At 36.1% G+C, this 27,480-nt stretch overlaps 3 protein-coding genes across 5 annotated transcripts; all 3 read left to right on the top strand.

The window, feature by feature from the left end:
• Positions 1-104: 104 nt before the first annotated feature.
• Positions 105-3,319, top strand: LOC132602686 (universal stress protein A-like protein). Its single transcript, XM_060315482.1, has 3 exons — positions 105-391; positions 1,429-1,645; positions 2,927-3,319. Exons 1-3 carry the CDS (start codon positions 214-216, stop codon positions 3,030-3,032), a joined length of 501 nt encoding a protein of 166 aa, XP_060171465.1. The 5' UTR covers positions 105-213; the 3' UTR covers positions 3,033-3,319.
• A 1,557-nt stretch (positions 3,320-4,876) lies between these two features.
• LOC132604530 (uncharacterized) lies at positions 4,877-17,849 on the top strand. The gene is made up of 9 exons (XM_060318072.1): positions 4,877-6,395; positions 7,822-8,535; positions 9,779-10,276; positions 10,999-11,090; positions 11,184-11,271; positions 11,362-11,476; positions 11,556-11,682; positions 11,757-11,931; positions 16,822-17,849. Exons 1-9 carry the CDS (start codon positions 4,929-4,931, stop codon positions 17,515-17,517), a joined length of 3,972 nt encoding a protein of 1,323 aa, XP_060174055.1. The 5' UTR covers positions 4,877-4,928; the 3' UTR covers positions 17,518-17,849.
• A 1,202-nt stretch (positions 17,850-19,051) lies between these two features.
• Positions 19,052-26,377, top strand: LOC132604528 (chaperone protein dnaJ 49). Of its 3 annotated transcripts, none has more exons than XM_060318070.1 (4): positions 19,104-19,204; positions 20,641-20,728; positions 20,892-22,075; positions 25,801-26,377. In XM_060318070.1, the coding sequence occupies exon 3, from the start codon at positions 21,025-21,027 to the stop codon at positions 22,072-22,074; it is 1,050 nt and encodes a 349-aa protein (XP_060174053.1). In that variant the 5' UTR covers positions 19,104-19,204; positions 20,641-20,728; positions 20,892-21,024; the 3' UTR covers position 22,075; positions 25,801-26,377. The 3 variants fall into 3 exon arrangements, with proteins under 3 accessions (XP_060174052.1, XP_060174053.1, XP_060174054.1); XM_060318071.1 differs by lacking the exon at positions 20,641-20,728 and adding an exon at positions 20,328-20,386 and having other exon boundaries at positions 19,188-19,204; XM_060318069.1 differs by lacking the exon at positions 20,641-20,728 and having other exon boundaries at positions 19,052-19,204.
• The last annotated feature ends 1,103 nt before the right edge of the window (positions 26,378-27,480 follow it).

Genomic DNA, 27,480 nt, shown 5'->3' with positions numbered 1-27,480 from the left:
AAGTTTTGTGGTGTCCACATAAAATAGTGAGATCCATGCTTGACGGTCATATATAGGGAGTAGTAGAAAACAAAATAACCATAAACTCCACTAATGTGAATACATTAACATTTTTATAGAACCAAAAGCAAAATTAAATCTTTTCTTTGGATTCCATAGCAATATAGAAACAGAGAAGGCAATTGAAAAGGAAATAACAACACAAAAAGAAAAATGAGTGAAAAATCAGTGCTGATATTTGCAGTTGATGATAGTGAACATAGTTTTTATGCACTTGAATGGACACTTGATCATTATTTTAGTTCTCCTTCAACTTCCATATTTAAGCTTGTTATTATTCATGCAAAATCTAATGCATATGCTGCTTGTGCCGTTGGAATGGCTGGACCAGGTATAATGCAACTCCAAGATCTAGAGTCAGTACGTTCAAAATGAGTGTAATTCTATGTATGCATTTGATTTTCTTGTTTTGTTTTTGCATATAATGCATTAGAGGTGACAAATGATAAGCCTAATTTTTAATAACCTGGCAAAGTTTAAACTGGTTAAGTTATGACCCATTTGTTAACTTGACCCAACAGATCAAAATGCATCTCAATTCCAAATATAGAAAATAAATTTGGAGACTGGAAATGATGTGAAGTTGGAAAAATTTAAGCCAACAATTTACTAGAAGTACATTCACTTTTTGTTTTTTCTTCCGAAAAGTAAAATAAAAAGGAAATATTGGGTCATGTTAGGCAAGTTGGGTTATGACGATATTTGACCCAAGTCATTTTTAGCGGGTTGTGTCATGACTTGATTATTGATTTTGACTCATTATGATCTGTCCAAATTTGATCCAACTTACTCATTGCCATATTTGTGTATAATTCAAGTGAAAAATATAGGAGTTTAGTTGAATCCATACAGGTTAGTTGGTAGAGCCACTTGCAAGGGAAGAAATCCTTCGTCGGAAAGTTATATTGCGTAAATAGGTTAACGTAATCTTTTTGTATATATAAAATTTTGAATCTCTTTATTTTAATAAAAATACATGTTTAAATCTCAAATATGACATTTTCGGATGATCTCCTTATTAGAAAATTTCTAGATTTGTTACAAATAGAAATCACCCTAAATCGGCCTGTATGTTGAACCTAATGGCTAATGTTACTATTAATTCCACATAGATGTGTTTCACAAAGCATAATCAATTCTAAGCTCGGTAGAACACAATGGATCAAGAGGATTCTTCTAGCAAATACAACAATAATAACATATTCAATATGATTTCACTGAGAGGGTAGTACGCAAACCTTATCCCTACGGAGGTAGGAGGTTGTTTCCAGAGAAAAAAAGAAAATGAAGAAGTCATGGAAATAAGATTCTTCTAGCAAATAAGACATATATCTGATTTATTTTTATTTGTTGGTTATTTTTGTGCAGGGAGAATTGATGTGCTTACACTTATAGAAACGGACATTAAAAGGGGAGCAGAGAAAGTAATTGAGAAGGCAAGTGAATTATGCAAGAGAAAAGGAGTAACAAATGTATCATATGAAGTATATGAAGGTGATGCTAGGAATGTTATTTGTGATGCTGTTGACAAGCACCATGCCTCTCTATTGGTCATGGGCAGCCATGGTTATGGAGCTTTCAAAAGGTATAAAAAAACATGGTCACAAATACGATAATTGGTTAATACATAATTCATCTTGGTTTATTGAGTTTAAGTTATATACACTGATAATATAAGGATTTTTATGCTATTACTATGGCTTTAGCCGATTATAGTATGTTATTGTTCTACCTTTATGTTACCCTATCAAACTTGATATGGATCGGACAGTTAATTACATATTATTTTATGTTAACTTAATATGATAGGGTATTAGTACATAAAACACACACTATGGTTTTTTCTTTCTGAGAATGTTGATTGAAAAATCATTTCAAGAGGTATAGAAAAAGCATGGTCTCAAATATGATAATTAATTAGTACATAACTTATTCTGGTTTATTGAGTTTGAGTTATATACACTGATAATGTCAAGAATTTTTGGCTGTCAATACAATTTTGATAAGTTATAGTTTAAGTTATTGTTCTATTATAGGATCACTTGATATGAAGAGTTAATTACATCTTGTTCCTAACTAAACATGATAGTGTAAATTAAGTTGTTTATATTGGTAGTGCATAAAACATATGTTGCTCGGATTTTTCAAAAATATCGAGGGGTGCGAGTCAAATTCTTTAAAGTTGGAGTATATTTTTGAAGAATTTGACACGACAATACCTTTGGATAATCCAAACAACATAAAGTAACATATGACATAAACTCTGTTTTTTCTTTCTAAGAATATTGATTGGAAATTCACTTGAAGAGGTATAAAAAAACATGGTCACATATATGATAATTAGTTAGTAGTTAGTACATAACTCATTTTGGTTTATTGAGTTTAAATTACATACATTGATAATTTAAGAGTTTTGTGCTATGAATGCAACTTTAGCTGATTATAACATGTTATTATTCTATTTTTCAAGTTATCATGAAGTTACATGCTATCGTAGGTGAACTTGATCTGAGAGTATAAAAATATCTTCATACTAGCAATCACAAAACATAAATCTTACTCCCTCCATTCCAAAATAAGTGTTCTTTTAGGCTTTTTATTTTGTTCCAAAATAAGTGACACTTTAGGATATCAAGAAGAAATTAACCCTATTCTTCCAAACTTACCTTTATTTATAATCAAGAATCATTAAATAACTTTTTTTTCTAAGCATTAATTAGGGGTAAGTTAGTAAAAATACTCATAATTTTCTTAAAGTAAGTAATTTCTTAAAGGGTGTGCATGAGCTAAAAGAGACACTTATTTTGGAATGGAGGGAGTATTTATTTTCTGGAAATATTGATTGGCAATTCTTTTTGCAATGCAGGGCTGTATTGGGAAGTGTAAGTGACTACTGCTCTCACCATGCTAATTGCTCTGTGATGATTGTGAAGAATAAGGCAAAACCCCAAATTAGCAACAAACAACATTAATTGGCTCGGTGGTGTTCAATTGTTCAGGTTTCAGGGTGATTTTTTTTTAAGATAAAATTTCAACATATTGTATTTATTTTGGATTCTTTTGGAGTTAAAACATTTTTGCTAATGTACCCGTCTATTTAGCTCTCATGATCAAATTGTACGTTGATACATATACACATCTCTGTCTTGCTATTATTATAACTTTAGGATTGTTATATGCAACCAAAAATAAGCGTTTCGATTAAGTCGATATGTACAATTCAATGCGACACTAGAGCATGTATTAAAAGATCTTGAGTTTGTGCCATAGCGTTGATAATCTTTTTTCCTATCATGTGAAAAATTCTCATCGATACGAATGCATTACAAGCCTTATACTGCAAATCATATTACAACTCATATATCCACGTGCTTGACCTAATTAAGAAGAAGATTCAAGAGCTCAGGTGAGTGGTTGCGTTGTAGACCTACTTTGTTCGCAAAAACTTACTTGAACTCAATAGATGCGTGACATGTATTTACGTTTAGTCTCTTATCACTCAACTTTCAAATAATACCTTTTTTCTAAGTAACTTCAGATATTACTTTTATTGCTCAGTTCATGTCCAAACGCTTACTTAAAAACTTTGGAGCGGAAAAAAACATTTAACTTAAAAACTCATCTTCAAAAACTAACTCATTCTGATGTATAATCAAACAATGTTTTGAAAAAACAAGAAAAAAAAATCTCATGTCAAAACGGACCCTTAGTTACTTGGGGCTGAATGCCCTCTAGTTTTAGTGACATGGAGTACTATTTGAATGAAAACCCAAATTTAAAGGATTATTTTGTAGTTTGTACTAGCTTTTTCTCAATTAAATAATTTTGGACAACCAATTGAGCGGGAAAAACCAAAAATTCAAAAAGAGTAAAATCTCTATACAGATTAGAACACACATTTGACCAAAAGTCAAGCTTTCAAAGAGCCTCAACAATGGCTTCCAAATTCTCCATGAAAGACACAATACAAAGAACAGTAAATCAACTCGAAATTCAAACACCCATTTCAGAACAATCACTAAAAGACTTACAAAACCTTATTAGATCACGCTTTGAAAACCAACGATCCAATAGATATTAACGACTTTTACGATGAATTGTCTTCAAGAAATCTCTCACCCACTTCATTAATCAATTCAATTGCTTCAACAATGGATTCTTCACCTTCAAATGTTTCAATTTTAGCCTCTAAAGTTTACTTATCTCTACTTTTAACCCCCTAATTTACTTGTTTTCACACTTTCACTCCTATGACTTTTCTCTCCCTTAAAAAGAACAAGTTACGTTAAAAAGAGTGAAATCAAAGTTCACGTAATTTTCAATTACTATATACTTACCATTTTGACGCAATTTAAAAAAGAATGTAGTGAAGTGCCTTATTTTTAATTATGACTATCCAAATATCGTGCTATTCTCCCAGAAAGAAAATTAATTCCTGATAACAATTCATCTCGTTTTCAACGTTCTATTATGAAACTGAACTCTATTTACGCTTTAGAGTGAGGGGTAAATATAACACGACTTTTCTTCTGAACTCTATAAGGACAAGGCTGCTTTTTCCGTTCAGTAAAAGCAAGACACATGACTTTTTAAAGCTGAAAATGATGGTTTAATGGGTGAGGGGTAAATATAACTAGTTTTAACCGGCGAGAGTTAAATATAACTCTAAAATATAAATCTTAAAGTATACTTATTGAAAAAGTATAACAGATGACAAATATAGCTTATTTTCGACGGTAAGGTACAAATATGACCCTTTTCCAATCCTTTTTTAAACATATTCAATTGAGCGGCAAAACCAAAAATTCAAAATCACAAATATAAAACACACATTTGACCAAAACTCAAGCTTTCAAAAAACCTCAACAATGGCTTCCAAATTCTCCATGGAAGACACAATACAAAGAATAGTAAACAACCTGGAAATTCAAACACCCATTTCACAACAATCCTTAAAAGACTTACAAACCCTTTTAGATCACACTTTGAAAACCAACGATCCAATAGATATTAACGATTTTTACGATGAATTATCTTCAAGAAATCTCTCACCCACTTCATTAATCAATTCAATTGCTTTAACAATGGATTCTTCACCTTCAAATGTTTCAATTTTAGCCTCTAAAGTTTACTTATCTCTACTTTTAACCCCTAATTCACCTGTTTTCACACTTTTTAGTCCTATGGGTTTTTTATCACTTCTTAGATCAATTAGACAAGGTTTTAAGACACCCTTTAGGGTTTCTGAAAATGGGTTAGGTACAAATAGTCAAGGAAAGAAGAAAAAAGGAAGGGCCCGAACGGGTAATAGTCGAAAAAGTGGGGTAAATTTTGAAAATGAGAGTGAATTTGATGTTAGGGTGTTGTTTATTGTGCTAGAAAGGTTGAAATTGGTGTTGGGGTTGGTTCATTTAGGTCGATTTCCGGATTGTTTAAGGAGTTTAGTACAAACTGTGAGTGAAATCGCGGTTAAAGCAGTTGATTTATGCGCGAATTCGGGGAATTATATGAGGTTTTGTGAGTTATGTAATGAGATTTTGAGTGAAGTGTTGAAAAGTGAACATGGTGATCAAGGGGTATCATCTGTTGAGATATTGAAGTGTTTGACACCTTTGATTTTATTAGTTAAATCACCTGCAAGAACTTTAAGTTTAGAATTTGTGGTTAATAGAATGATGGGGTTGGGAAAAGAATCAAATGATATTAAAAAAGCAGTCTTGAATTTGCCTAAGTATATAGTGCAAAAGGCACCCGAAAAAGCTGAGCCAAGGGGTGCAGCTGTTGAAGCTATAGTGGAAATTGTTAAAGTTATGGACTTTGAGGATCAAGACGAGTTTGCTAGTTATGTGGTGAAAATGAGCCAAGCGAAAGCGCAGTTGAGGTTATTAGCTGTGGACCTTATTTTAGCGTTAATGATGTCGTTAAAGGATCCGTTCGGGTGGGATTTGGATGTTGAGGTTGAGAATTCTTGGGGGTTGAGTTGTTTGGAGGTGTTGATTCAGCGTTGTTCGGATGCAACTGCTGGAATAAGGGCTCGTGCTTTGGCAAATTTGGCTCAATTGGTGGGGTTTTTCTCGGGGAATGATAAGAGCAAAGCTGTGCTGAAGAAGTTTATGGGGTTTGATAATAAGCCTGGAAGTGTAATGAATGATATTTTGAAGAAAAGGTGTATGGACGAGAAGGCTGCAGTAAGGAAGGCTGCTCTTCTTGTAATATCGAAGCTGACATCTCTTTCAGACAGTGCTCCAGATGAAGATTTTCTTAAGACATTAGGCATGGCATGTTCTGATCCACTTGTTAGCATAAGGAAAGCGGCAATTTCAGCTCTTTCAGAGGTTAAGTGATTTATGTGCAATTTTTATATTTACTAAGCTTGTTTATCTCAGTTAAGTAATCTAGCTAAATAGATGAAGTCAACGTTTAGAATCCAATTATGTCAATTTGCTGATGACTTTCTGAGGCATATGTAATTGTTGACAAGGAGGATCACTTCGAACAAAATAGTCTCGACTTTTTTGCTCTAACAGTGTGACATGAGATTGACTTTTGAGTCTACTTTATATTAATAGCATAATATAACAAAGTACGTGGAAAAAAAGAAGTATAACAAAACATATATGAGAGAGAGAAAGAAGTGGATGAGGGGACGATGCCCAAGACATACATTTTTTTTTTTTTTTTTTTTTTTTTGTGGTGGTCTAATCTTTAACTAGTTAAAATAATTAAGAAGACACGGGTTCAAGCTGTGGAAGCAGCTACTAATGCTTGCATTATGTTAGGCTGTCCACATCACACCCCCCCTGGGGTTGCGGCCCTTGCCCTAACCCTGCTAATGCGGGATGCTTTGTGCACTGGGCTGCCCTTTTTTGTTATCTCATGGTGGCCCCAGTTTGTTCTTTGCATGTGGACACGACAAGGTTTCTAAAATGAAGAGATTTGACTTAGAACCTAGCATCTGTTGCTTAGAGAAGTTATAAATGTTCTAATTTTTCAAGGCACAATGGTTGATAGCAAGTTAGACATGTTAAATGTTTTCAGTCATATAACAATTGGTTTGGATTTCAGGCTTAGTTGATTGATTGGTATTGATGTTGATAACAGTTAAGTGGGCCTCCACTTAGTTTCTTGTGTTTCCTGGATCATCGGTTAGATAATTTAAGTTAATTATGTACAAAATAAAAGACAAATTGGGGGACATACTATTATGCAGCTTGTGACAGATTCTGCTCACACTTTCCTAAACATACTTAGGTTTAACTTCCATTCTTCTTTAATTGGCAGTAAATACGCCATTGATCCAGAAATGGAAAAAATGCATTACACTACCATTATCTCGACATGGTCATGGAGCAAGTTTACTCCCCTTATTTGAGGAAAGAATACCGATGTCTCTTCTTCAGCTACTTCTAAAATTACTTGTGGTGCCTTTTTTTTTGCCAGTGTCTGCAAACATTAGTTCGCTTTTGTCTTTTCCACTTTTACGTATTATGATTACTTACTTGACTTGAGAATGACATGAAGCAAGCCTGCATCATTCTCCTTTTGTCTTTCCAGGTTTCTGTCGCCTTTCAACCTTTTTTTAGGAAAATGGTCCACTCTGTGCCTTCTGCTTTTCCTTTAATTCTAGCTTTCAAATGTCAAATTAATATATATATTCTTCCGTATTTATTATATTATTCACTTCCCTCTCTGCTCATTTTGTGATAATATAGCATCTATTACCTGATTTGGTCTCATTCGACGTCTACATTTGCTTTACAGGCATTTAGGATATTCACAGAAGGCAGTGTAGTTAAGGAGTGGTTACATTCCATTCCCCATCTAATAACTGATAATGAATCTAGCATACAGGAAGAGTGTGAGAATCTGTTCCTAGAGTTGGTCCTGGATCGCATATCTAGAGCTGGATCCATTAATTCAAATGGCAAGGCAGCAGCTTTAGAGACGGAAATGGAATTGTTATATCCTCAGGGAGCTCTAGGTATATTGAGAGAGATAAGTGACGGAGAGGTGACACCCTGGGTGAAGAAGATCTGCACAAATTTAGGAAAGAAGAAAAAACTAAAGCCTAAGATTGTTACTACACTTCAAAATATCATAAGGTCGTCCGAATCTCTGTGGCTGAGCAATTCCATGCCAATAGATAAGTGGACAGCTCCTCCAGGTGTTTGGTTTCTACTCTCAGAGGTGTCAGCATTCCTTTCCCGAGCTACGGATTGGGAATTCCTCCATCATCATTGGCAGCTCCTTGACAAGTATAAAGGCACCACTGCAGATCATGGTAGCTCATGGGATCCAGGTTGTCCGGAGGAAGGGCTAAATACAACATCAAGCACTTTTTCATGGGCTGCAGATCGCGTATATCTTTTGCAAACAATCTCTAATGTTTCTATGGATCTGCCTCCTGAACCTGCAGCAGATCTAGCTCATAACCTTCTTCAACGTTTAGAGGAGTTCAACATGCATTCGACAGAGGTATCTGCCATCAGTAACATCTTGCATTATACTTCCATGTGTCCTGCCCTTCTTGCAATTGATAAGAAATTATATGTACTCCCTCTGTTTCAATTGTCTTAGTTTGACTCGGCACAAAGTTTAAGAAAATAAAGCAAGCTTTAAAATCTTGTGTGCTTAAACTAAAGATGTGTATAATGTACCAAAATGCTTTTGAATCTTGTGGTCTTAAATATGCCATGCAGAATGTTGGATTTAAAGAGTTAGTACAAAATATAGAAAGTGACATTCTTTTTGAAACAAACTAAAAATGAAAGTAAGACATGTAAATTGAAAAGGAGGGAGTGATTTGCACGTGAGTTGCTTCATCCGACTTCAAACAAGGTTGACAGGTCTCTTTATTATCTAGTTGTTTCATTTAACTTAACTGATTTCCTGCAGTTTGATTTCAATTTTCTTGAAATAAAGCATTGATATGAAAGTGCTCGACTAGATTCTTGTTTCTGCTTCCCTGAACTTTCAACATCAAAATGCCTAACCTCTAGCGATCGATATATTGTTCGGTATTTCGGAAATTCCACCAGCTACTATGGTATATTACATATGTCTATGCTCTAATAGTCAATTGAAAGTTTTCATTTATGAGAGATCATAAACTTAAGGAATAGTGCACGAGGGAAAATGCCTGGAAACTTTTGATTTGCAGAGGATAATTAGGTGCAGACTGCAGAATTAGTTCTATGACTTGGTGTAGCAACTTTGCATAATTAAGAGATGTTTTTTTATCTGTGAAACTCTAAAGGAGTAAAATTGAGTTTTTGTTATTAGTAAGCCTACTTCAAACAGTTAACGATAAGACAACAATAGCATTTCCTAAAATGGGAGAGAACTTGGTTGGTTGTGTGCATTATATTTATTTCAAATTATCATCAATAGTTGTTGTAGTTTGAGAACATAAATTTGCAGTTTTGATGGATAGAAAACAATCAAATTACAAATGCAAATGTAGCCGGTTTGGTGTTTAATAAGATTATGCCTTCCGAGGATGGGGATCAGTAGTAGAATAAAAGTATTCGGTGTACTATATCAAAACTTCCTGAGCTTAAATTAACAATTTATGTAAAAAATCCTTTATACACCCCTCACCCCCCACAGAACAAGAAAGAAAAAAAAAATCATTTTCTTACTACTTACACTTTGCATCACTATCGATCATTTTCTTATGACTTACACTTTGCATCACTGTCGCCCTTGACTGTGGCAGGTTAATGCTCACGTGAAAGCACTCAGAACTTTGTGCAAGCGGAAGGCTCTGAACCCTCAAGAGGGTGATTCCCTTGTTGCGAAATGGGTAAATCAGCTAATATCCAAAGCTTCGAGATTTCTAGATGCATACATGTCAAAGAATGTGGAAGAACACGGAAATGATATCTTTCTCACACCACTTGGGGGTACGACTGGAAAGGGAAAAAGAGCAGTGGCGTCAAACTCTAAATTGTTACCAGAAACAATAACTGCAGTTCATACTATTGGATCTCTTGTTATTATTTGTCCTTCAGCTAATGTATCAACCATTGTTCCCATTTTACACACGATTATCACTTCCGATACCAGTAACACTAGAGCTAAGAAACCAGCAGAATCTTCGATTTCCATAAAGCGGACTGCTCGTTCCTTGTATATTCAAGCTTGGCTAACCATGGGAAAGATCTGCCTCACTGATGGGAAACTTGCAAAGCGCTACATTCCTCTGTTTGTCCAGGTATGACTGTTACGACATTGCTTTACACTCAAGGTTCTGAATGACTGGAAAAACAACTATTACAGAAACTAACAATTTGGACGTGAATGGAAAGCAAATATATGTCTCTCACTTTGATTATTTTCTAGGTATTTCTTGAAGGTGAATATACAGTTATATGTACATGTCATCACTGTCACTAAGTTCTTTTAGCTATATAGAGGGACAAACGGGTTTGATGAAACTTGGATCCCTTTGGTTCAGAGAAAAGGCCAACCACCTCTTTGGTTCATATGGATTCTGCCCATCCAAAAAAGTTACTCCAATAGGAGTGTCAAACGGGTGGTTCGGGTCGGATATAGGCGGGTCGAAAAGGGATAAAATATCTGACCCGCCCATATTTAACATGGATAAAAAATGGGTTAACCAACATAAAATATGGATATCCATATTATCCATAGTTTCAGGAATCGTCAAGTGAGAACACAAGCTAAAAGTCAAAATAAGCTTAGTCTCTTAGAAGCAAGAACTCATGAAAAATAACAAGCAGACAAATGGATGATAACATGGACATCCATATTATCCATCTGGATATCCATCTTATAGTGGATAATATCCATATTTGATCCATTTTTAAAAAGTCAGTTATGGATGGTTACCTGTTTTTCTTAACCATTTTGCCAGCCCTACTCTACAATATAATTTCTGCTACTGACAACGTTCTCTATTGTTGTGTTTTCCAGGAGCTTGAGAAGGGTGATTGTGCTTCCCTCCGCAACAACATAGTTGTAGTGATGGCAGATTTCTGTGTACGCTATACTGCTCTAGTTGACTGGTAAGTCCATTGGTACTCATAAACATGTCTATATCAGCTTGCGCATATAGTTTTCCCTGACATAATTTTTATGTGCAACTCTTAATCAAAAAGTTACCTATCAAAGATCACCAAATGCCTACGTGATCCATGCGAACTTGTTAGAAGGCAGACATTTATACTACTATCCAGACTATTGCAGGTACACTCCTGAAGTCATTCTCTTTCTAAATTTTAGGCAAGCGATATTGATTATGCTTTTTAACTGTCATCTGTCCTTTCTTGTACTCAGAGAGACTACGTCAAGTGGAGAGGAGTGCTTTTCCTTCGGTTCCTGTTATCTCTTGTTGATGAATCAGAGAAGATAAGACAATTGGCTGATTTTCTATTTGGAAATATATTAAAAGGTGAATCTCCGTAAATTTAACAATTAAAAGTATATTTACCTGCTAAACTTATTATTCCCTTTTTGCAATTTCTCTGCAGCCAAAGCACCACTTTTGGCCTATAACAGTTTTGTAGAGGCCATGTTTGTGCTGAATGACTGCAACGCTCATACTGGATCCAGTAATCCTCAGAATTCACGAAATGAGACCCGGATTTTTTCTATACGGTAAGGATGTCGTTGTCTATTGTTATTTTCTGGTTGGTAACAAGAAACTCTTCTAACTTTTAGCTTTTGTACAGAGGAAATGATGAGAAGTCGAGGTCTTCAAGAATGCACATATATGTGACATTACTAAAACAAATGGCTCCAGAGCACCTACTAGCCACATTTGCCAAAATATGTGCGGAGATCCTTGCTGCTGCATCTGATGGTTTGCTTAATATTGAGGATGCGACTGGACAGTCCGTTCTGCAGGTACCAATTCCTAACCAATGACCTCAGCCTCCATAAATTGTTAAACGAGAAGGACTCACATAATGTTTATTACTGGTTACGATCAGTATTTATTCTTAAAGTACTGTTTCTATTGTTCCAAAACAGAGGATTGCTTAAACCGACCTACATATAGGTTCAAGGTTTAGGGTGTGTTTGGTATGAAGGAAATATTTTCTAGACAAGTGGGCTAGGGGTGGGGGTCGTGGGTGTTGGGTGTGTGGGCTAGCAAAACATTATGGGCGTGTGATGGTGTGGGAAGTGGGGGTGGAGGGGGGTGAGATGGTCAAAGGGTGGGGGTCGTGGGCGTTGGGTGTGTGGGGAAGAGAATGAACTTGGATTATCACTTATTGAACTTGTTTTCCCTACTTTCATTAGGGAAGTCATTTTCCTCATTTTGAAGAAACTTGTTTTCCTAAAGAAAATGTTTTCCAGAATATTTTGACCAACCAAACATGGGAAAATTGGAAACCATTTTCCTCCATGCCAAACACCCCTTAGTGAAAAACAACGTAGCCTTTAGATTTATATAGTGCATATCACTTGAAACCACAATCCTCGGCTTTCCTTAATTTTGGACTACAATAGAAGATTGTCTTGTGTTCACCAATATTGAGCTTAAATCTCATGTCTTTGCTCGTTTGTGTGAGGATTATGAGGATTCCTTCACCGATTGGTGAAATTTTGTTGGTTAATAAACTTGTTTTGGGGAGAGGTGGTGTCACGACCCAACCCAGTAGGCCGTGACTAGTGCCCGAATTGGACACTCATGTCACTTGTTAACTATAGTCATTTACAGCTAGCATATCATGAACTCATTTGTTTAGAAAAGACAGGACGTTATTCTAAAGCTGTCACAATTCTGTATGTCATATGCACATGTCTTCTGAGGAGTTAAAACTTTTCAACAACAACACATATATATATATATATATACGCAAGCCGACAAGGCTGCCACTACACGCAACATTCCAAACATACACACATATGCAAGCCGACAAGGCTGCCATCACGAATGGGTACGCCCCAAACATAAGTCATGTTCATACAACGCAACAACAACTATATACAGACCCACACAGATGTCCACAGACCTCTAAGAGTAGTGATAGTATCATATGACGGGACAGGGCCCCGCCGTACCCCGAGTAAACACTTATATATACCATAAAAGGAAGTTATACCACAGGCTAGGCTCCGGAACAAAGGAGCAGTCCAAAATAGCTGAATAGGTACCCTAAGCTGACGGATCTCCAAAACGAGCGTCTGTACCTGCGGGCATGAACGCAGCCCCCCGAAGAAAGGGGGTCAGTACGGAATATGTACTGAGCATGTAAAGCATGAAATGTAGTAATAGACTCATAAGGAGACAAAGTATGTAGGACCCAATGCAACAATCAGAAATTCATAAAACTTGCCTTTGGACATATTTCATCTGTATCATTCTCATATCAATATCGTTATAGAGTTTTGTAATCAAAGCTGCATAATCATTCTGTATATAACATATATATATAACGTGTCCCGGCCCTTTAATGAGGGACTCGGTAATTAAAATCATAGCATCATAAACATAAACATAGACGTGTCCCGACCCTTTAATAAGGGACTCGGTAATAGGGAATATGCCCTCCTGGCCACCATCTCCATATCATCACATCATCATATCATCATATCATCATATATATATATATATATATATATATAACGTGTCTCGGCCCTCTAGTGAGGGACTCGGTGATTAATATAGTAAATATGCGCACGAGAACGTGTCCTGGCCCGGGACTCAGTGAAGGATATAGCGGTAAGCACGAGCAGAATAATAAGCAACCACATATATGCAATTCATCTTTTGAGACTCAATAGATAAGCAACTAACCAACTCTAAAGTATTGGGATAATAATCATATTCAATTCTTTTCAACTCTCATTATAAGTTATAGCAAGGAACATTTCAGCTTTCATGTACATGTATCAAATTGACATGGTGTAGTTTTTGAAAGTCAAGTATGCTTCTGTTCATGCCATTCTTTTAAGAGTAAGAACTTCTATACATCATTCATTAGTCAATCATGTAGTAGACTCGTGACAATAGCAAGGGATAATAATCATATTCAATTCTTTTCAACTCTCATTATAAGTTATAGCAAGGAACATTTCAGCTTTCATGTACATGTATCAAATTGACATGGTGTAGTTTTTGAAAGTCAAGTATGCTTCTGTTCATGCCATTCTTTTAAGAGTAAGAACTTCTATACATCATTCATTAGTCAATCATGTAGTAGACTCGTGACAATAGCATTAAGGAAATATAGAATCATAAGTCATGCATGGAACTAGAGAGTAGAATTTACCCCAAGGTTCATATCGTTTCATACTTACGTCTAGGACATGCCAAAAGAAAGAAAGAATAGGCTTTACATACCTTTAGCGTTTAGTCGTATTATACTTGTACTTGCTTCCCAATAACACTTATCCTATATCAAGATATCAAGAGCTACAATTAGTCTACAAAGGAATTTAATATGTATTTTGACGCTCACAATCCCTTTCTAACGTTTAAACGACGTTTCGTTCGCATTCAAACCAACTACATGCAACCAATCCAACATCAATAATCATATGTTCAATACCAATCCGGACAGCCCACATAACATTCCAAATACAACATTCCATAACGATTCACATACGGCTACTACATTCTCAAGTTACTCCTAATAATCCGTAGCCTTAACGTTTTCGTGTAACAACTTTACAACAACCCAAACAACGTAAATACAATATATATTCTTAACTATCATTAGTCTTTCCAATTTAAAGAAGACAACATTTCCAAAACAGTCCCTAACCACAACACGCCCAAAACAGTCCCTAACCAATCAACACGCCCAAAACAGTCCCTAACCAACAACATAAAGGTGCCCGGAATTCTTGCAAACGTTTACGAACATACCAAGCAAACCACATATGATTCTTACACATTATTTCATGTCTTCATTTCATATAATTTCAGTAAAATACGACCAGCAGTCACACAATAAATATATCACCAAATTCGTACGCGAATAGCTACATTGTCGACACTAAAACCTTACAATGACAACAACATGTTTAATGACATTACTTTCATGATTCTTGGAACTGTTTTAGCATCATTTCCATTCTTATAACAGCCCACAAATCCTTCCAATTTCGACCTGAATCATTGCACTTCACTTTCACTAAACGTTCACAACAAGAATCAACACTCAACACATACAAATTCACTTCTAGCACTAAAACAGTCCACTGTTTTGGACTGCTTGTATGCTTCAACATAATTCATTTCTTTAACACCTTAATTCACATATTCAACATGCATACAATACACCACAATGTCCATAACAACAACAATCAAAATGTGACACAAAACAGTCCATAATCTCCCCTAAAACAGTCCCTTTACACGGCTTCAACACTATTCCAACAACTTCATGATTTTCATCCTTTTATCCAAACTACAACACATTCAATCCATTTCCAATACATGTACAAGAAGATTAAACATGATTTCATTAGAGTCTTCAACACATGGCTCATTTTAATTTTTAGAAAAACAGTCCAATATCCAACATGCCACATCACAAACAAACTTCTACAATCTTTGTTCATTTACCTATGTTGATACATATTCAATTCATCAACAATACAAGCAAAATGAAATCAACCATGACTTCACCAATACTCATGGCTAACTCTCTACTTCAACTACAACAACAATCCAACAACAACATGCATGAACTATACATTCAAATCGTCATGAAACACAAGAACAATAAGCATTCTTACCTTACAATCTTGTTCTTCACTTTGGCCGAATCTTCAACACTATTGAGGTGCTACACTTCTTTGTTTCGTTTCAACAACTACTACATATTCTTGTACACTAAATGAGGAGTTGATTTGAGGAAGAAAACTGATTTTTTTTTTGGAGCAAATTTGGACCTCACTCTCGGCTAGCTCTAGGTCAAGAGTTTCCCTTTCTCTCTCTATGTGTTCTTAACTTGTAAGTGTTGAAATGATGTAGTGAGTTGTGGAGTGAATCAGATTTTTCACTATGTGTATTCCCTACAAGACTTGGACATGTGTACCACACTAATCTTGGGTCAATAACCTTTGACCATGGCACTAATCTACACGGCTACACATGGAAAAAAATATGGGCAGATTTTTTTTGTTCCCAATCCCACTTATGGTTAGTTTAATCCCAATTTTCCATTAATATATCAATGCCAAACGAAATTGTAGTTAAATTATGACTTGAAACGAAACCGGAAGTTAAAATCTCTACTTCGTATCTTAAAATAGTCTTGTCTTTAACTTGTCACGTTTAGTTTAAAACGTCCCAATGTATGAAAATATGGGATATAACAGGTGGTTAGACAGGACATGGCACAATTTTAACTTACCGAGGACATGACCTTAGATAGGAGGTTGTGGAGGACTCAGATTAGGATAAAAGGTTAGGAGGTAGTCTCGCTTACTTCTTTCGTCCTAGTAGTTGTAGTTTGCTCATTCGTTTATTGCCATCTGATTTCTACTTATATTGTTGGGTCTTGTACTTCGAGTATCTTATTTATTTATGGTAGCTACTGTTTATCATGACTATCTCGCTTTTGTTGCTTCTTGTTTCATATTGTTTTGTTATGCTTGTCCTTATCTGCTCTTTTGTCTTGTTCTCTTTTGAGCCGAGGGTCTTTCGGAAACAACCTCCTCACGGTAAGGTCTGCGTACACTTTACCCCCCCCCAAGACCCCACATTGTGGGAGTTTACTGGGTATGTTGTTGTAATAAACTTGTTTTGGCACTCATTTCGAATTGTATTATGATCAGGATGCATTCCAAGTTCTTTCTAGTAAGGAGATCCGAATTTCCACTAGCCGTGGGTCGACCACAGAATCAGCAGATGTGGAAGAAGATGGGGCAGATGGAGGAGCATCCTCAGCAGCAAAGGGAAGAGCAGTAACACAAGCAGTCAAGAAAAGCTTAATCCAGAATACTATCCCCATTTTTATAGAGTTAAAACGTCTACTCGAGAGCAAAAATAGTCCTCTCACTGGTTCGCTCATGGAATGCCTTAGGAACCTCCTCAAGGATTACAAGAACGAGATTGATGACATGTTGGTTGCTGATAAGCAGCTCCAGAAAGAGCTGGTTTACGACATGCAAAAATACGAATCGATGAAGGCAAAGTCAGCTGCTACTGAGGCAGTTGCAACCATGCAAAGATCAGATCTTTATCGGTCACCAATTAATACTAAGGCAAGTTCAAGCTTCATGAACAAGAAATCCGATGAGGGCAATACGAAAATTGCGTCAGCCATGGCAGATGCAGTGGCGGCTGTCACAGCTCGATCGGTGCTAAGGGAAGTTAATAGAGGAACATTAACTCCACCACTTAGTGCAATGAAGGCACCTAGGCTCAAGTCTCACTCAGGTGGTGGAGGACTAAGCAGAGGAGACAAGCCTCCTGAAGTGATTGAATCTTTAAGAAGAAGGCAAAACTTTGATTCTGATGAGGAAGATTGATTGCTCATTCACATTCCATCATACATTAATGGAGATTAGTAGGATTAGAATTCGGAGCTGTACAAAAGTTAGTCTCATTCTTGAAAGCTTGGAAGTTTAAGTTCTTTTGCTATAGAAGTGTAGTTGCTTTTAGCCTTTCTTTTTGAAGAGGAAGAGAGCATTGTAAATTCTTTTGTAGCTCAGCCTCACTATCTCAGTGTGATGCTGAAACATTCCTTCTGAACAATAAGAAGAAAAAACTTCTCTATGGCTAAATTAGGTAGAGGTTATTTCTTTTCTTCATGTAATATATATTCTTAATATTTAGTAGTGTTACTAGTACCCTCCTAGTATCTTACCCTCCAATTTTATTACTAGTCGCTTTTTTGCTTCGTTTATCTTACTATTTTTGCGGCCGATAATTTTTCTTTCTAACTTGATTTGAAAGCACTTCTTGAGATGTGGGTCTATCGGAAACAACCTCTATCCATGAAGATAGGGGTAAGATCTACGTGCATTCTATCCCTTAGTGAGATTATACTGCTTTGTTGTTGTATAGAGGCAAGTAGTGTTAGTAGGTTCTTTTGACAAAAATGTAGCCAATAACAGGGTTAAAAAATAAAATCTTAAGGCGCTATAAAGGTTTGAGGCTTACATGCTATATCAGCAGAAGGATATACTATTAGGGATCGCTTAGCTCTTAACAAACAAGATTATCCCAATTATAATTTTGGAATTGTAATCCACCTTCTATACGGAACATATAATTCTTAAATTTTTGTCCTGATTTTAGCTAATATATCTACAAGAAAACATTGGACAGATTCAATACCAAATTTTACTTTGGGATAATCCCCTAATCAGGGATTACCAAACGATCAACAACAACAACAACAACAACCCAGTGAAATCCCATAACGTGGGGTCTGGGGAGGGTAGAGTGTACGCAGACCTTACTGCTACCAAGATAGGATGACTGTTTCCGAAAGACCCTCGGCTCAATGGATTACCAAACGATCCTTAAGACAAAATATGAAATTATGCCTTGAAAGAAAAGTATATTACAATGCATATATGATATAACTACTGTGGTGTAACTTTTTAAAGGGCTAGTTTTGTAAATGTATATAGGTGGTAAGGTAAACTACCTTATTCCTATTTCCTCCAAAGGTAAATGAAAAAATATCCCCTTAGTTTTTTTCTTCTTTCCTTAAATTGCCGCTAAACATAGTAATATATTCCCTCCGGATCAAAAAAAGTGTTCACTTATCAAAAAATTAACATTATTTTTCTAAATTTGCCCTTATTAAGTATTATGCGATCAAATCTCAATACTTATTTAATTAGAGACAGTTTAGTCAAATTAAGGAGTTTGCATTTTCTCAGGAGATGTGCGAATGACTAAGTGAACACTCTTTTTATTCGGAAACAGTATGAAATATCTACATGATTTAAAAAAAATCAAAAATATCATGAATATCGTCATCATTAATGAGTCTTTAAACTGACGTGGCTTGTGTGAATTGGTTGGGACTATAAAGACCCCAAATCTTCTCCCACACACATTGAATGTATCATCATCATCATCATCATCATTTTGCCTCTTTTGCGACTCAACAAAAAAGAGACGAAAAACAACCATTTTCTTCTCTCGCCTGTCGGGTCGGGTCGGGTCGGGCCGGGTTCCAGGGTTCACTTCCGGTAGCAGGTGAGTTGTGCTCCACAGGATGTTTGTGTTATTTTCAGATGAGATTCAATTTGCGATTCAATATTCATACAACTCAAAGCCCTAATTTTCAATATCTCATCGAAATTTTTGCTTCATTACATGTTTTTTGTATATGTGAATTTGAGTAATTGATTGGCTAAATTTCGTAATTAGGAATATTGAATTGCGATCGCGGCTCATCTCTGTGTGTTTCGTGATCTCTAGTAGAGTAACCACTTTTCAGTCGATTTAATTCATTTGTAATACAGTTAATACTCAAAGCCCTAATTCTCAATATTTAATCGCTTTTTTTTTTTTTTTGTTGCTTCATTACATGTTTATATGTGAATTTGAGCGATTTGTATGGTTATTTCGTAATTAGAGAAATTGAATTGTGATCGCGGCTTATGTGTTTCGTGATCCTTAGTAGAATAAGTAATTTTCAGTAGATTTAATTCATTTGTAATACAGTTATTGACAGTTCAAGCCCTATTTTTGTAATATCTCATCAATTTTTGCTTCATTACATGTTTATATGTGAATTTGAGCGATTTGTATGGTTATTTCGTAATTAGAGAAATTGAATTGTGATTGCGGCTTATGTGTATCGTGATCCTTAGTAGAATAAGTAATTTTCAGTAGATTTAATTCATTTGTAATACAGTTATTGACAGTTCAAGCCCTATTTTTGTAATATCTCATCAATTTTTGCTTCATTACATGTTTATATGTGAATTTGAGCAAATTGATTGGATATTTTTGTAGATTAGGGAAATTGAATTGCGATTACAGTTCCTCTGTGTGTATTGTGGTCCTTAATTTAGTTCACAGGTATTGACTGTTCAAGACCTATTTTTCAATATCGCATCAATTTTTGCTTCACAACATGTTTATATGTGAATTTTGAGCAATGATTGGGTATTTTCGTAATTAGGAAAATTGAATTGTAATCACGCTCCTGTGTGTATCGTGATCCCTCGTAGAACAAGTATTTGTCAGTAGATTTAATTCATTTGTAATACAGTTATTGACAATCCAAGCACTGTTTCAAGATCTCATGAATATTTGCTTCATTACATGTTTTATGTGATTTAACGTAACTGGTTGGTGTTTTGGTAATTAGGAAAAGTGAATTGCGGCCACACTCCTCTGTGTATCCTTAGTAGAACAAGTATTTTTCAGGTAGATTTAATTCATTTGTAATACAATCAAGCACTAGTTTTCAAGATCTCATCAATATTTGCTTCATTACATGTTTGTGTGATTTGAAGTAATTGATTGGTATTTTGGTAATTAGAGGAATTGATATGGCTTGCTTCTGTGTATCGTGATACTGATCCCTATTAGAATTTCTATTTCTCAGTAGATTTAGTTCATGCGTAGTACATAATAGACAATTGAACATGTTCCGATAATAATTTTGAGTGATTTCTTAGGTATTTTGGTAGTGAGGTGAGTTGAATTGCAGTCACGGCTTCTATGTGTATCTGTTGTCGGATGTCCATTTATTGGATCTCTAGTCAGGTGAATTTTTCATCACTTGCATCACTATGTGTATCATGATCTCTAGTAGATTAGGTATCTTTTTCTGTTTTGATTGATCGGATACTAACCAATACTGTAAAGTGCTCATTGCATGTTTATGTGTGATTATTTTGAGTAATTTGTTTGGTATTTTGGTAATCAGGTGAATTGAAATTGCAATCGCTTGTTTCTCGAGTATCGTGATCTCTAGAAGATTGTGTTTTTGTTTTGGAGCTGATATTCAGTTTCAGAATTTCTTGTCAAGTTGAGTTGAAGTTGTTGGTTTGAACGATAGAATGGATGGGAACAAGGATGAGGCTTTAAGATGCATTGGTATTGCCAAGGAGGCAATTGCATCTGGCAATAAGCAGAAAGCGCTCAAGTTTATCAGAATTGCACGGCGCCTTAACAGTGATCTGTCTGTGGAAGATCTTTTGGCTGCTTGTGAAAATCTGGATTCGTCGACTCCCGGGTCCTCAAGTGAGGTTAGAAACGTTGAAAATACGAAAAATGCCCGGATTCATGTCAAGTCTGATGAGGTATCTGATGGGGAGAGGAACTATACCGAAGAACATGTGCAGTTGATTAGGCAAATTAAGACTAAGAAGGACTATTACGCGATTCTTGGTCTAGAGAAGGGCTGTGCAGTTGAAGAGATTAGGAAGGCATACAGAAAACTGTCATTGAAAGTTCATCCTGACAAAAATAAGGCTCCAGGCTCTGAAGAGGCATTTAAGAAAGTATCCAAGGCGTTCAAGTGTTTGAGTGATGATGATTCGAGGAGGCAGTACGACCAGACAGGTTTGGCTGAGGATTTCGAGTATAATCAGCAGCATAATGTTAGGCGCAGGAGGAGAACTGGGCACAGCTATTATGATGATGATTTTGATCCTGATGAGATTTTCAGGGCATTTTTTGGTCGTTCTGATATGTTTAGGACAGCTCATGTTTACAGGACAAGAACAAATGCTGCTTCCCAGAGAGAGGATTTAGGTTCCACTGGGCCTAACTTACTTCTCCTCCTTCAGTTATTACCATTTTTGCTAATCATCTTACTTGCTTATCTTCCTTTCTCGGAGCCTGAGTATTCCTTGCAGAAGAATTACCAATATCAGTTTAGGAAGATCACAGAAGAACATGGAGTAGAATATTTTGTTAAATCATCTGATTTTGATCAGAGGTATCCTCTTGGTAGTCCTGATCGAGATAACATTGAAGACCATGTTATTAGGGATTACAAAAATATGCTTGGTCGTTACTGTCATATAGAACTCCAGAGGCGACAATGGAACAGGAAGTACCCAACTCCTCACTGTGACAGGCTTCAAACTTTTGGAGTAGCATGAGGTTAGCTAAGTTCCATTTTAACTCCTATGTTTTATTTTTTCTGTTGAAAAAGCTTTGCTGCTATACTGAATTTGTTCACTTTACTAAAAATCAGTATTACATTCTGGGAAGTTTTATGTCATCACTAGGACCTAGACTATTCTATATTCACTCATATATTACGCGAATAGTACCTTACTATTCGTACCTATGTCACCCAAAAAATTTGTACCCTTTTTTTTTTAGTTCACCCCAGCTTCACAGGTATATAGATGATGCATCCCCCCAGAAAGATATATTTTGCATCGAGGTCACTTCAAAAATGAAAATAGGGGAAGAATGAAGCTTTCTCTCCTATCTAAGATAAAGAGAAAAATAAACTTCCCTCAACTATAAATTATAAAAGACCGATGCAACATAGCTGTAATCGGTCCTCACCCACCCAAGCTCCTGTCTAACTGGCCCTAGCCTCAGACCTACCACTAATGTACTTCTCGTCGAGCATTGCTAATTTTTAAGCAAATCTTATTACTCTTCTAAATGTTGAGGGGATTTTGAGGGCTTACAACATGAGCTAACCTTTATGCATTCAGGACTCCCATACTTTTGACCATTAGTATTTTTAAGGCATGGCACCATTTTTAGAAACTCATTGTCTCATTCTGTGGGGAGAGTGAAGGGGAAGGGGGAATATGAAGGTAATTTGTTGATTATCTTAACTTATTTGTACCGAGGCGCAGTAGTAGTTGTTGTTGTTTGTAGGGATGGCAACGGGGCGGGTGTTGGGCGGGGCGGGGCGGTTCAACTCTATGCGGGGAGGGGCGGGTTTAAAGGTTTGCGGGTGCGGGGCGGGGTGGTGCGGGTTGAAATTACTTTTTTTTAAAATTCTTGGTGGGGCGGGGCGGTTCCGGGTTTGGTCTCTCGGCAATCTCCTCCTCTCATTGAAGCTCTCGAATAATACAGTAACGTATTTGTAACCCAGTCTTTTTTTTTTTTCCTTTGATAAGTAAAAGGGATCCGACTTACAAAGACTAATCTTCGCCTGGGTTTGTAACCCAGTTTATATTTGTAAAAATCATGAATGAGAAATATATAATTTATTATATACATCCAACAATTTCCAAGATCTCAAAAAAGAAAAATGCATATTCCAAAATTAATCAATTAACTATCTGAACTCGTCAACTTCTTAGGTGTTTTTTTCTTATTTATTTTATTCAGATAATTTTAGAGTAAACTCAAGTTTGGGCATGTGAAGTGGCAAGCAGTAGAAATTAACTTCTATTCTACTGAAATATTTATTTAGATACTGCATTTTAAAAGTTTAATAGTGGTCTTGCAAGAAAAATAGTATAGTTTAATGAGGACTTATAGCCTAAAGGAAGTTTACCAAGATCAATTGTACTTTGCGCCAAAATTTACTTATAAATCTGATACACTTACACATCAAAAAGCAAAATAAAATGAAAGCGATAGGTGGAGCGGTTTTGACAGGATTTTTTTGCGGGGCGGGTTTAAACTGAACCCGCAACCGCAACACCCCCCTCCCCCCCATCAAAAACCAAAACCTTCCTTCCCGTTGCCATTCCTAGTTGTTTGACATATCATTTCCTCTCAAGAGTTATTGTATGTGGTTATTATCAAACTTATATGTGTTTGGTGGATGCCAACTTTACCATGGATAAGTGTAAGTATCAATGGTGAGTTAGGCATAAATTAACTTATTTATTTTTTGTGGTTGCTCATGTTCAACCGCCTCACGTATCTCCTTGGAACAATAGGATGAATAGATTGTTTGCTGGGTTGACAGTTATGATTTATGTCTTTGCTTGGTCCTATTTTGGGTTTGAAGCATAAATTAACTTTGTTTTATGTGGTTGCACTATTTACCCCACCTAACTTATCTCCCTGTGAAGATAGGTAATATAGATTGTTTTGCTGGATTGACAGTTGTGATGTGTGTAATTGCTTGGTCTATCTTGGCTGCTGTTTAAGTTGGTATGAGTTGTCCTTTTGTGAATGAACAATCCATAGCAACTCAATAATTTTCTTAATAATAATATATATATATATATATATATATTTTTTTTTTTTTAATTTTAACTGTGCATTTTTTTCATCTTCAACCTGCCAAATACAAGGGCTCTGAGAGGGTTTTTCAAGGTAAGTAACTTTCTTAGACGAAAGTAAGTCCTATCACTGGAGAATAACAAGATGAGGTAAAAGTGTTTTAGCAAAAGTACAAATTCTTGACAAAGAAATGTGTTTGAGGTCCATCCTACACAAGAGGTGAGATACCTCCAAATATTTAGAACTCTACAAAAAGAAGCAATGCCATTGTTCATGGAGGTTGGAAAGTAATCTCAGCGTTCTTCTTCTTTGACACTCGAATATTTGGTGTGTTCCATCTTTCCACTGTGATCAAGCCTTTAATAGGACCTGGAAGTTCATCAAACGTGTTGAAGCTTTGATCTTGTTCCTTCTCATGATTCATAGAGGCAAGTTTATCAGCTACCTGATTGGCTTCCCTAAAACAATGTTTCAATCGGAAATTGGTCTGAACTTTGAGCTTCCTCGGTTCTTTAACCTCACTCCATATTCTCCAAGGGGCCTTGCTGTTACCATTGACAGCATCCACTAGTAATTTCGAATCACTTTCAGCTTGGAACTAATGAAACCTGCTGCGATGCACCAACTTATACCTTTAAGTAAAGCTGCTGCTTCAGCAGTATTGCTGGTGCCCTCCCCAAGCTTCAAAGTGTAGGCATAAATAAAATGCCCATTGCTATCTCTGATAATACCTCCTCCTCCACACACTCCATTTTTACAGCTACCATTTACCTTGACAAAATCGGTAGGAGGTTTTCTCCTTTCTACAATAAACCAACTTTCTATACAAAAAATTGTTGTTAGCAAGCCTCATGATACTAGGCCAGTTAGGGGAAACATAAACCTTCTTGTTGTTGAATACCTTCTTGATTAACAGAGAGATACCCATAGAAATATGGGCCAAAGAATTGTCAATGTTAATAGTCTCACTCCCATAGTTTGCTCCACATCTAGCTTTCCAATTTCCCATGAAGCCATAATTGGAATGCTTTTAGTGAGTTACTTAGTAATAGGATTGGAAGAGTTGCATCTCCACCATCTGATCTAATGTGGTCTAAAAGAACCTCGAGAAACTGGAACACCAAAGGGACCACTCACAATGGTCCATATCTGATGAGCTAGTTCTCCAGGATAGAATAGATGATCAATTGACTCTGATTCTGGAGCTTTACAACAGCAACATCTAGAAGGCATGGCCAGCTTCATTTTTGCTAATCTGGCATCAGTAGGGATCTAGTCTCTTAAGTGCTGTCCAATCATTGCAACACATCTTAATAGGGATTTGTTTCTGCCAAGTCCATTTATCAACCCAATTAACCTGACCTTTAGCCCTTTAGAGAGACCAAGCAGAGGCCACAGCAAATGAACCTTGCTCATTTGGCTTCCAAAAAGTTTTATCGGGATCTTCTGGATTGACAGTTGTGTTGCCACCATGAAGGTTTTCCGCAATAGTTAGTAGCAGCCCAGCCATACTTTTCTGGATAGATAGAATTACAACCCATAATTATCCTGTGCAAATTGAAAGTCAAGGCATAATAGTTTTTCCGTAAACATGTTTTTTAATACATACTACCTAATGCTCAATTGTTAATGGGGACTGCCAGTATAATCTACGTTTTGTTCTATTGATCTTGCAGGTCTGTTGACTAGATGGATGGAGCTCTTTCATTTGGGAGTTGAATATTTTGCATGCTTTGAAGAAGAGGCTTGGCAGATAAGGCGATTAATGAAAGCTTCATTTCCACGAGTTTTGATCAGCCATCGTTCTCGTCTTGTTAGGATGTCTGTTCACTTGACAACACACAGCTTAGTAACTAAGAAAGAATCGAGGCTGCTGACTTCTTATTTACACTTTTCTTTTAGCAGTATTGTTATTCTTGCAGTGCCCGGTACTCCATCTATTAATCGCTTCCACAACCTGCTAATACAGCTGGTTAGTCACAGGAAACTGAAGGATTGCAAAATATAATGAAATAAGCTTGGCATGTTTTCTGGTGCTTGGAATACCTTGCTTCCGAGATAAAAACCTTGTAATCTTGTATACTAGCTAGTCATGCATATTCACACTGTTCACCGTATAATGAGTGGTATACGCAGGCAATTTTTTTTTTCAGAAGTTCCCCATTTGCTTATTTGTTTTAGAATCTAGCCAATGCTCCCCGAGGTTTGTATACACAACATGCACTTTATTATGCTATATGAGTGTTGTAATCACGTGCCTTGTCATCTTTGACGAAGATTATGATGTGGTGTTAGTTCTATAATGCACTTAATAAGATAACGTCGAAACTCATGGGACAGTCGATGTTCCAAGTGTCCCAAGATTCTTCGTAGTTATACGAAGTTTTTGGTGACAACACCATTCGGCATGTTGAAGGCAATTTTAGTTGCTTTAAGGTCTGCAGAAATATCGAAGTTTTAGCTTCTAGCTCGCAGTATGTGCTAAAAGATCATTGAACTGTGCAGTATCTTAAATCCTTATCAGTTCGTTTAGAAAAGAATAACACATTTCTATGTTTGAAAATAATTTAACTTTACACTTTCATTTTACCCTTGATGAGTGAGTAGTTTTTATAGTCATGTTTAGGGCCATAACTTTCAAAAGTTTTATAGTCATATAAATGCTATAATGTGTTTAAGATCACAACTTTCAAAATTCTCGTCATTTTTTTTTTAATTCTGTGTTGATTCAAATCATATCATAGTGGAAATGAGGGAGTAATTACTATGAGGCTAGTTAAATTCAAGTAATGTACACTAAAAAAGGTCTACATTCTACTGGTCTCCGAAACCTAAAATAGAGGTGACCACACTCAAGCTATCTACAAACACAGATGTACTAACATCCACAATTACCTTTAGTTTTAAACAAGTATGGGTTGACTATATAGATTTTTACGGTTCCATTTAAATTCAACTGATCACATCATCACACTAATTAAGATATTGAGATGAATCACGACCTTGAATAAACAAAAGAAGAGAATATGGGGTTAATTATAGTACTATTTGATTACTTTATCTCAGTAACTTTCTTGGTTGATGCAATACGGATCTGAAATGAAATAATATTGTAATGGTTGGTGCAATACGGATCTGAGAGCTTTGTTCTCACATGGCGTGTCGCCTAGATCTGATGAATAACTCGAACTTTAGAAATTAGAATCTTGGGACCTATCAGGTTATAGCATACAAAAGTTGAATATTTCACACTAATTGTCTCCTTAACAACTGTACTGAACTGACCATTTCTTTCACTATGCTACAGTTTACACTATTATTTCTGTCATTTATCTTAGCTATGCATATTAACACAA

The sequence above is a fragment of the Lycium barbarum genome, chromosome 7 (genome assembly GCF_019175385.1).
Source record: "Lycium barbarum isolate Lr01 chromosome 7, ASM1917538v2, whole genome shotgun sequence".
NCBI classification, from domain to species: domain Eukaryota; kingdom Viridiplantae; phylum Streptophyta; class Magnoliopsida; order Solanales; family Solanaceae; genus Lycium; species Lycium barbarum.
This window is presented reverse-complemented; position numbering and strand designations above follow the sequence as displayed.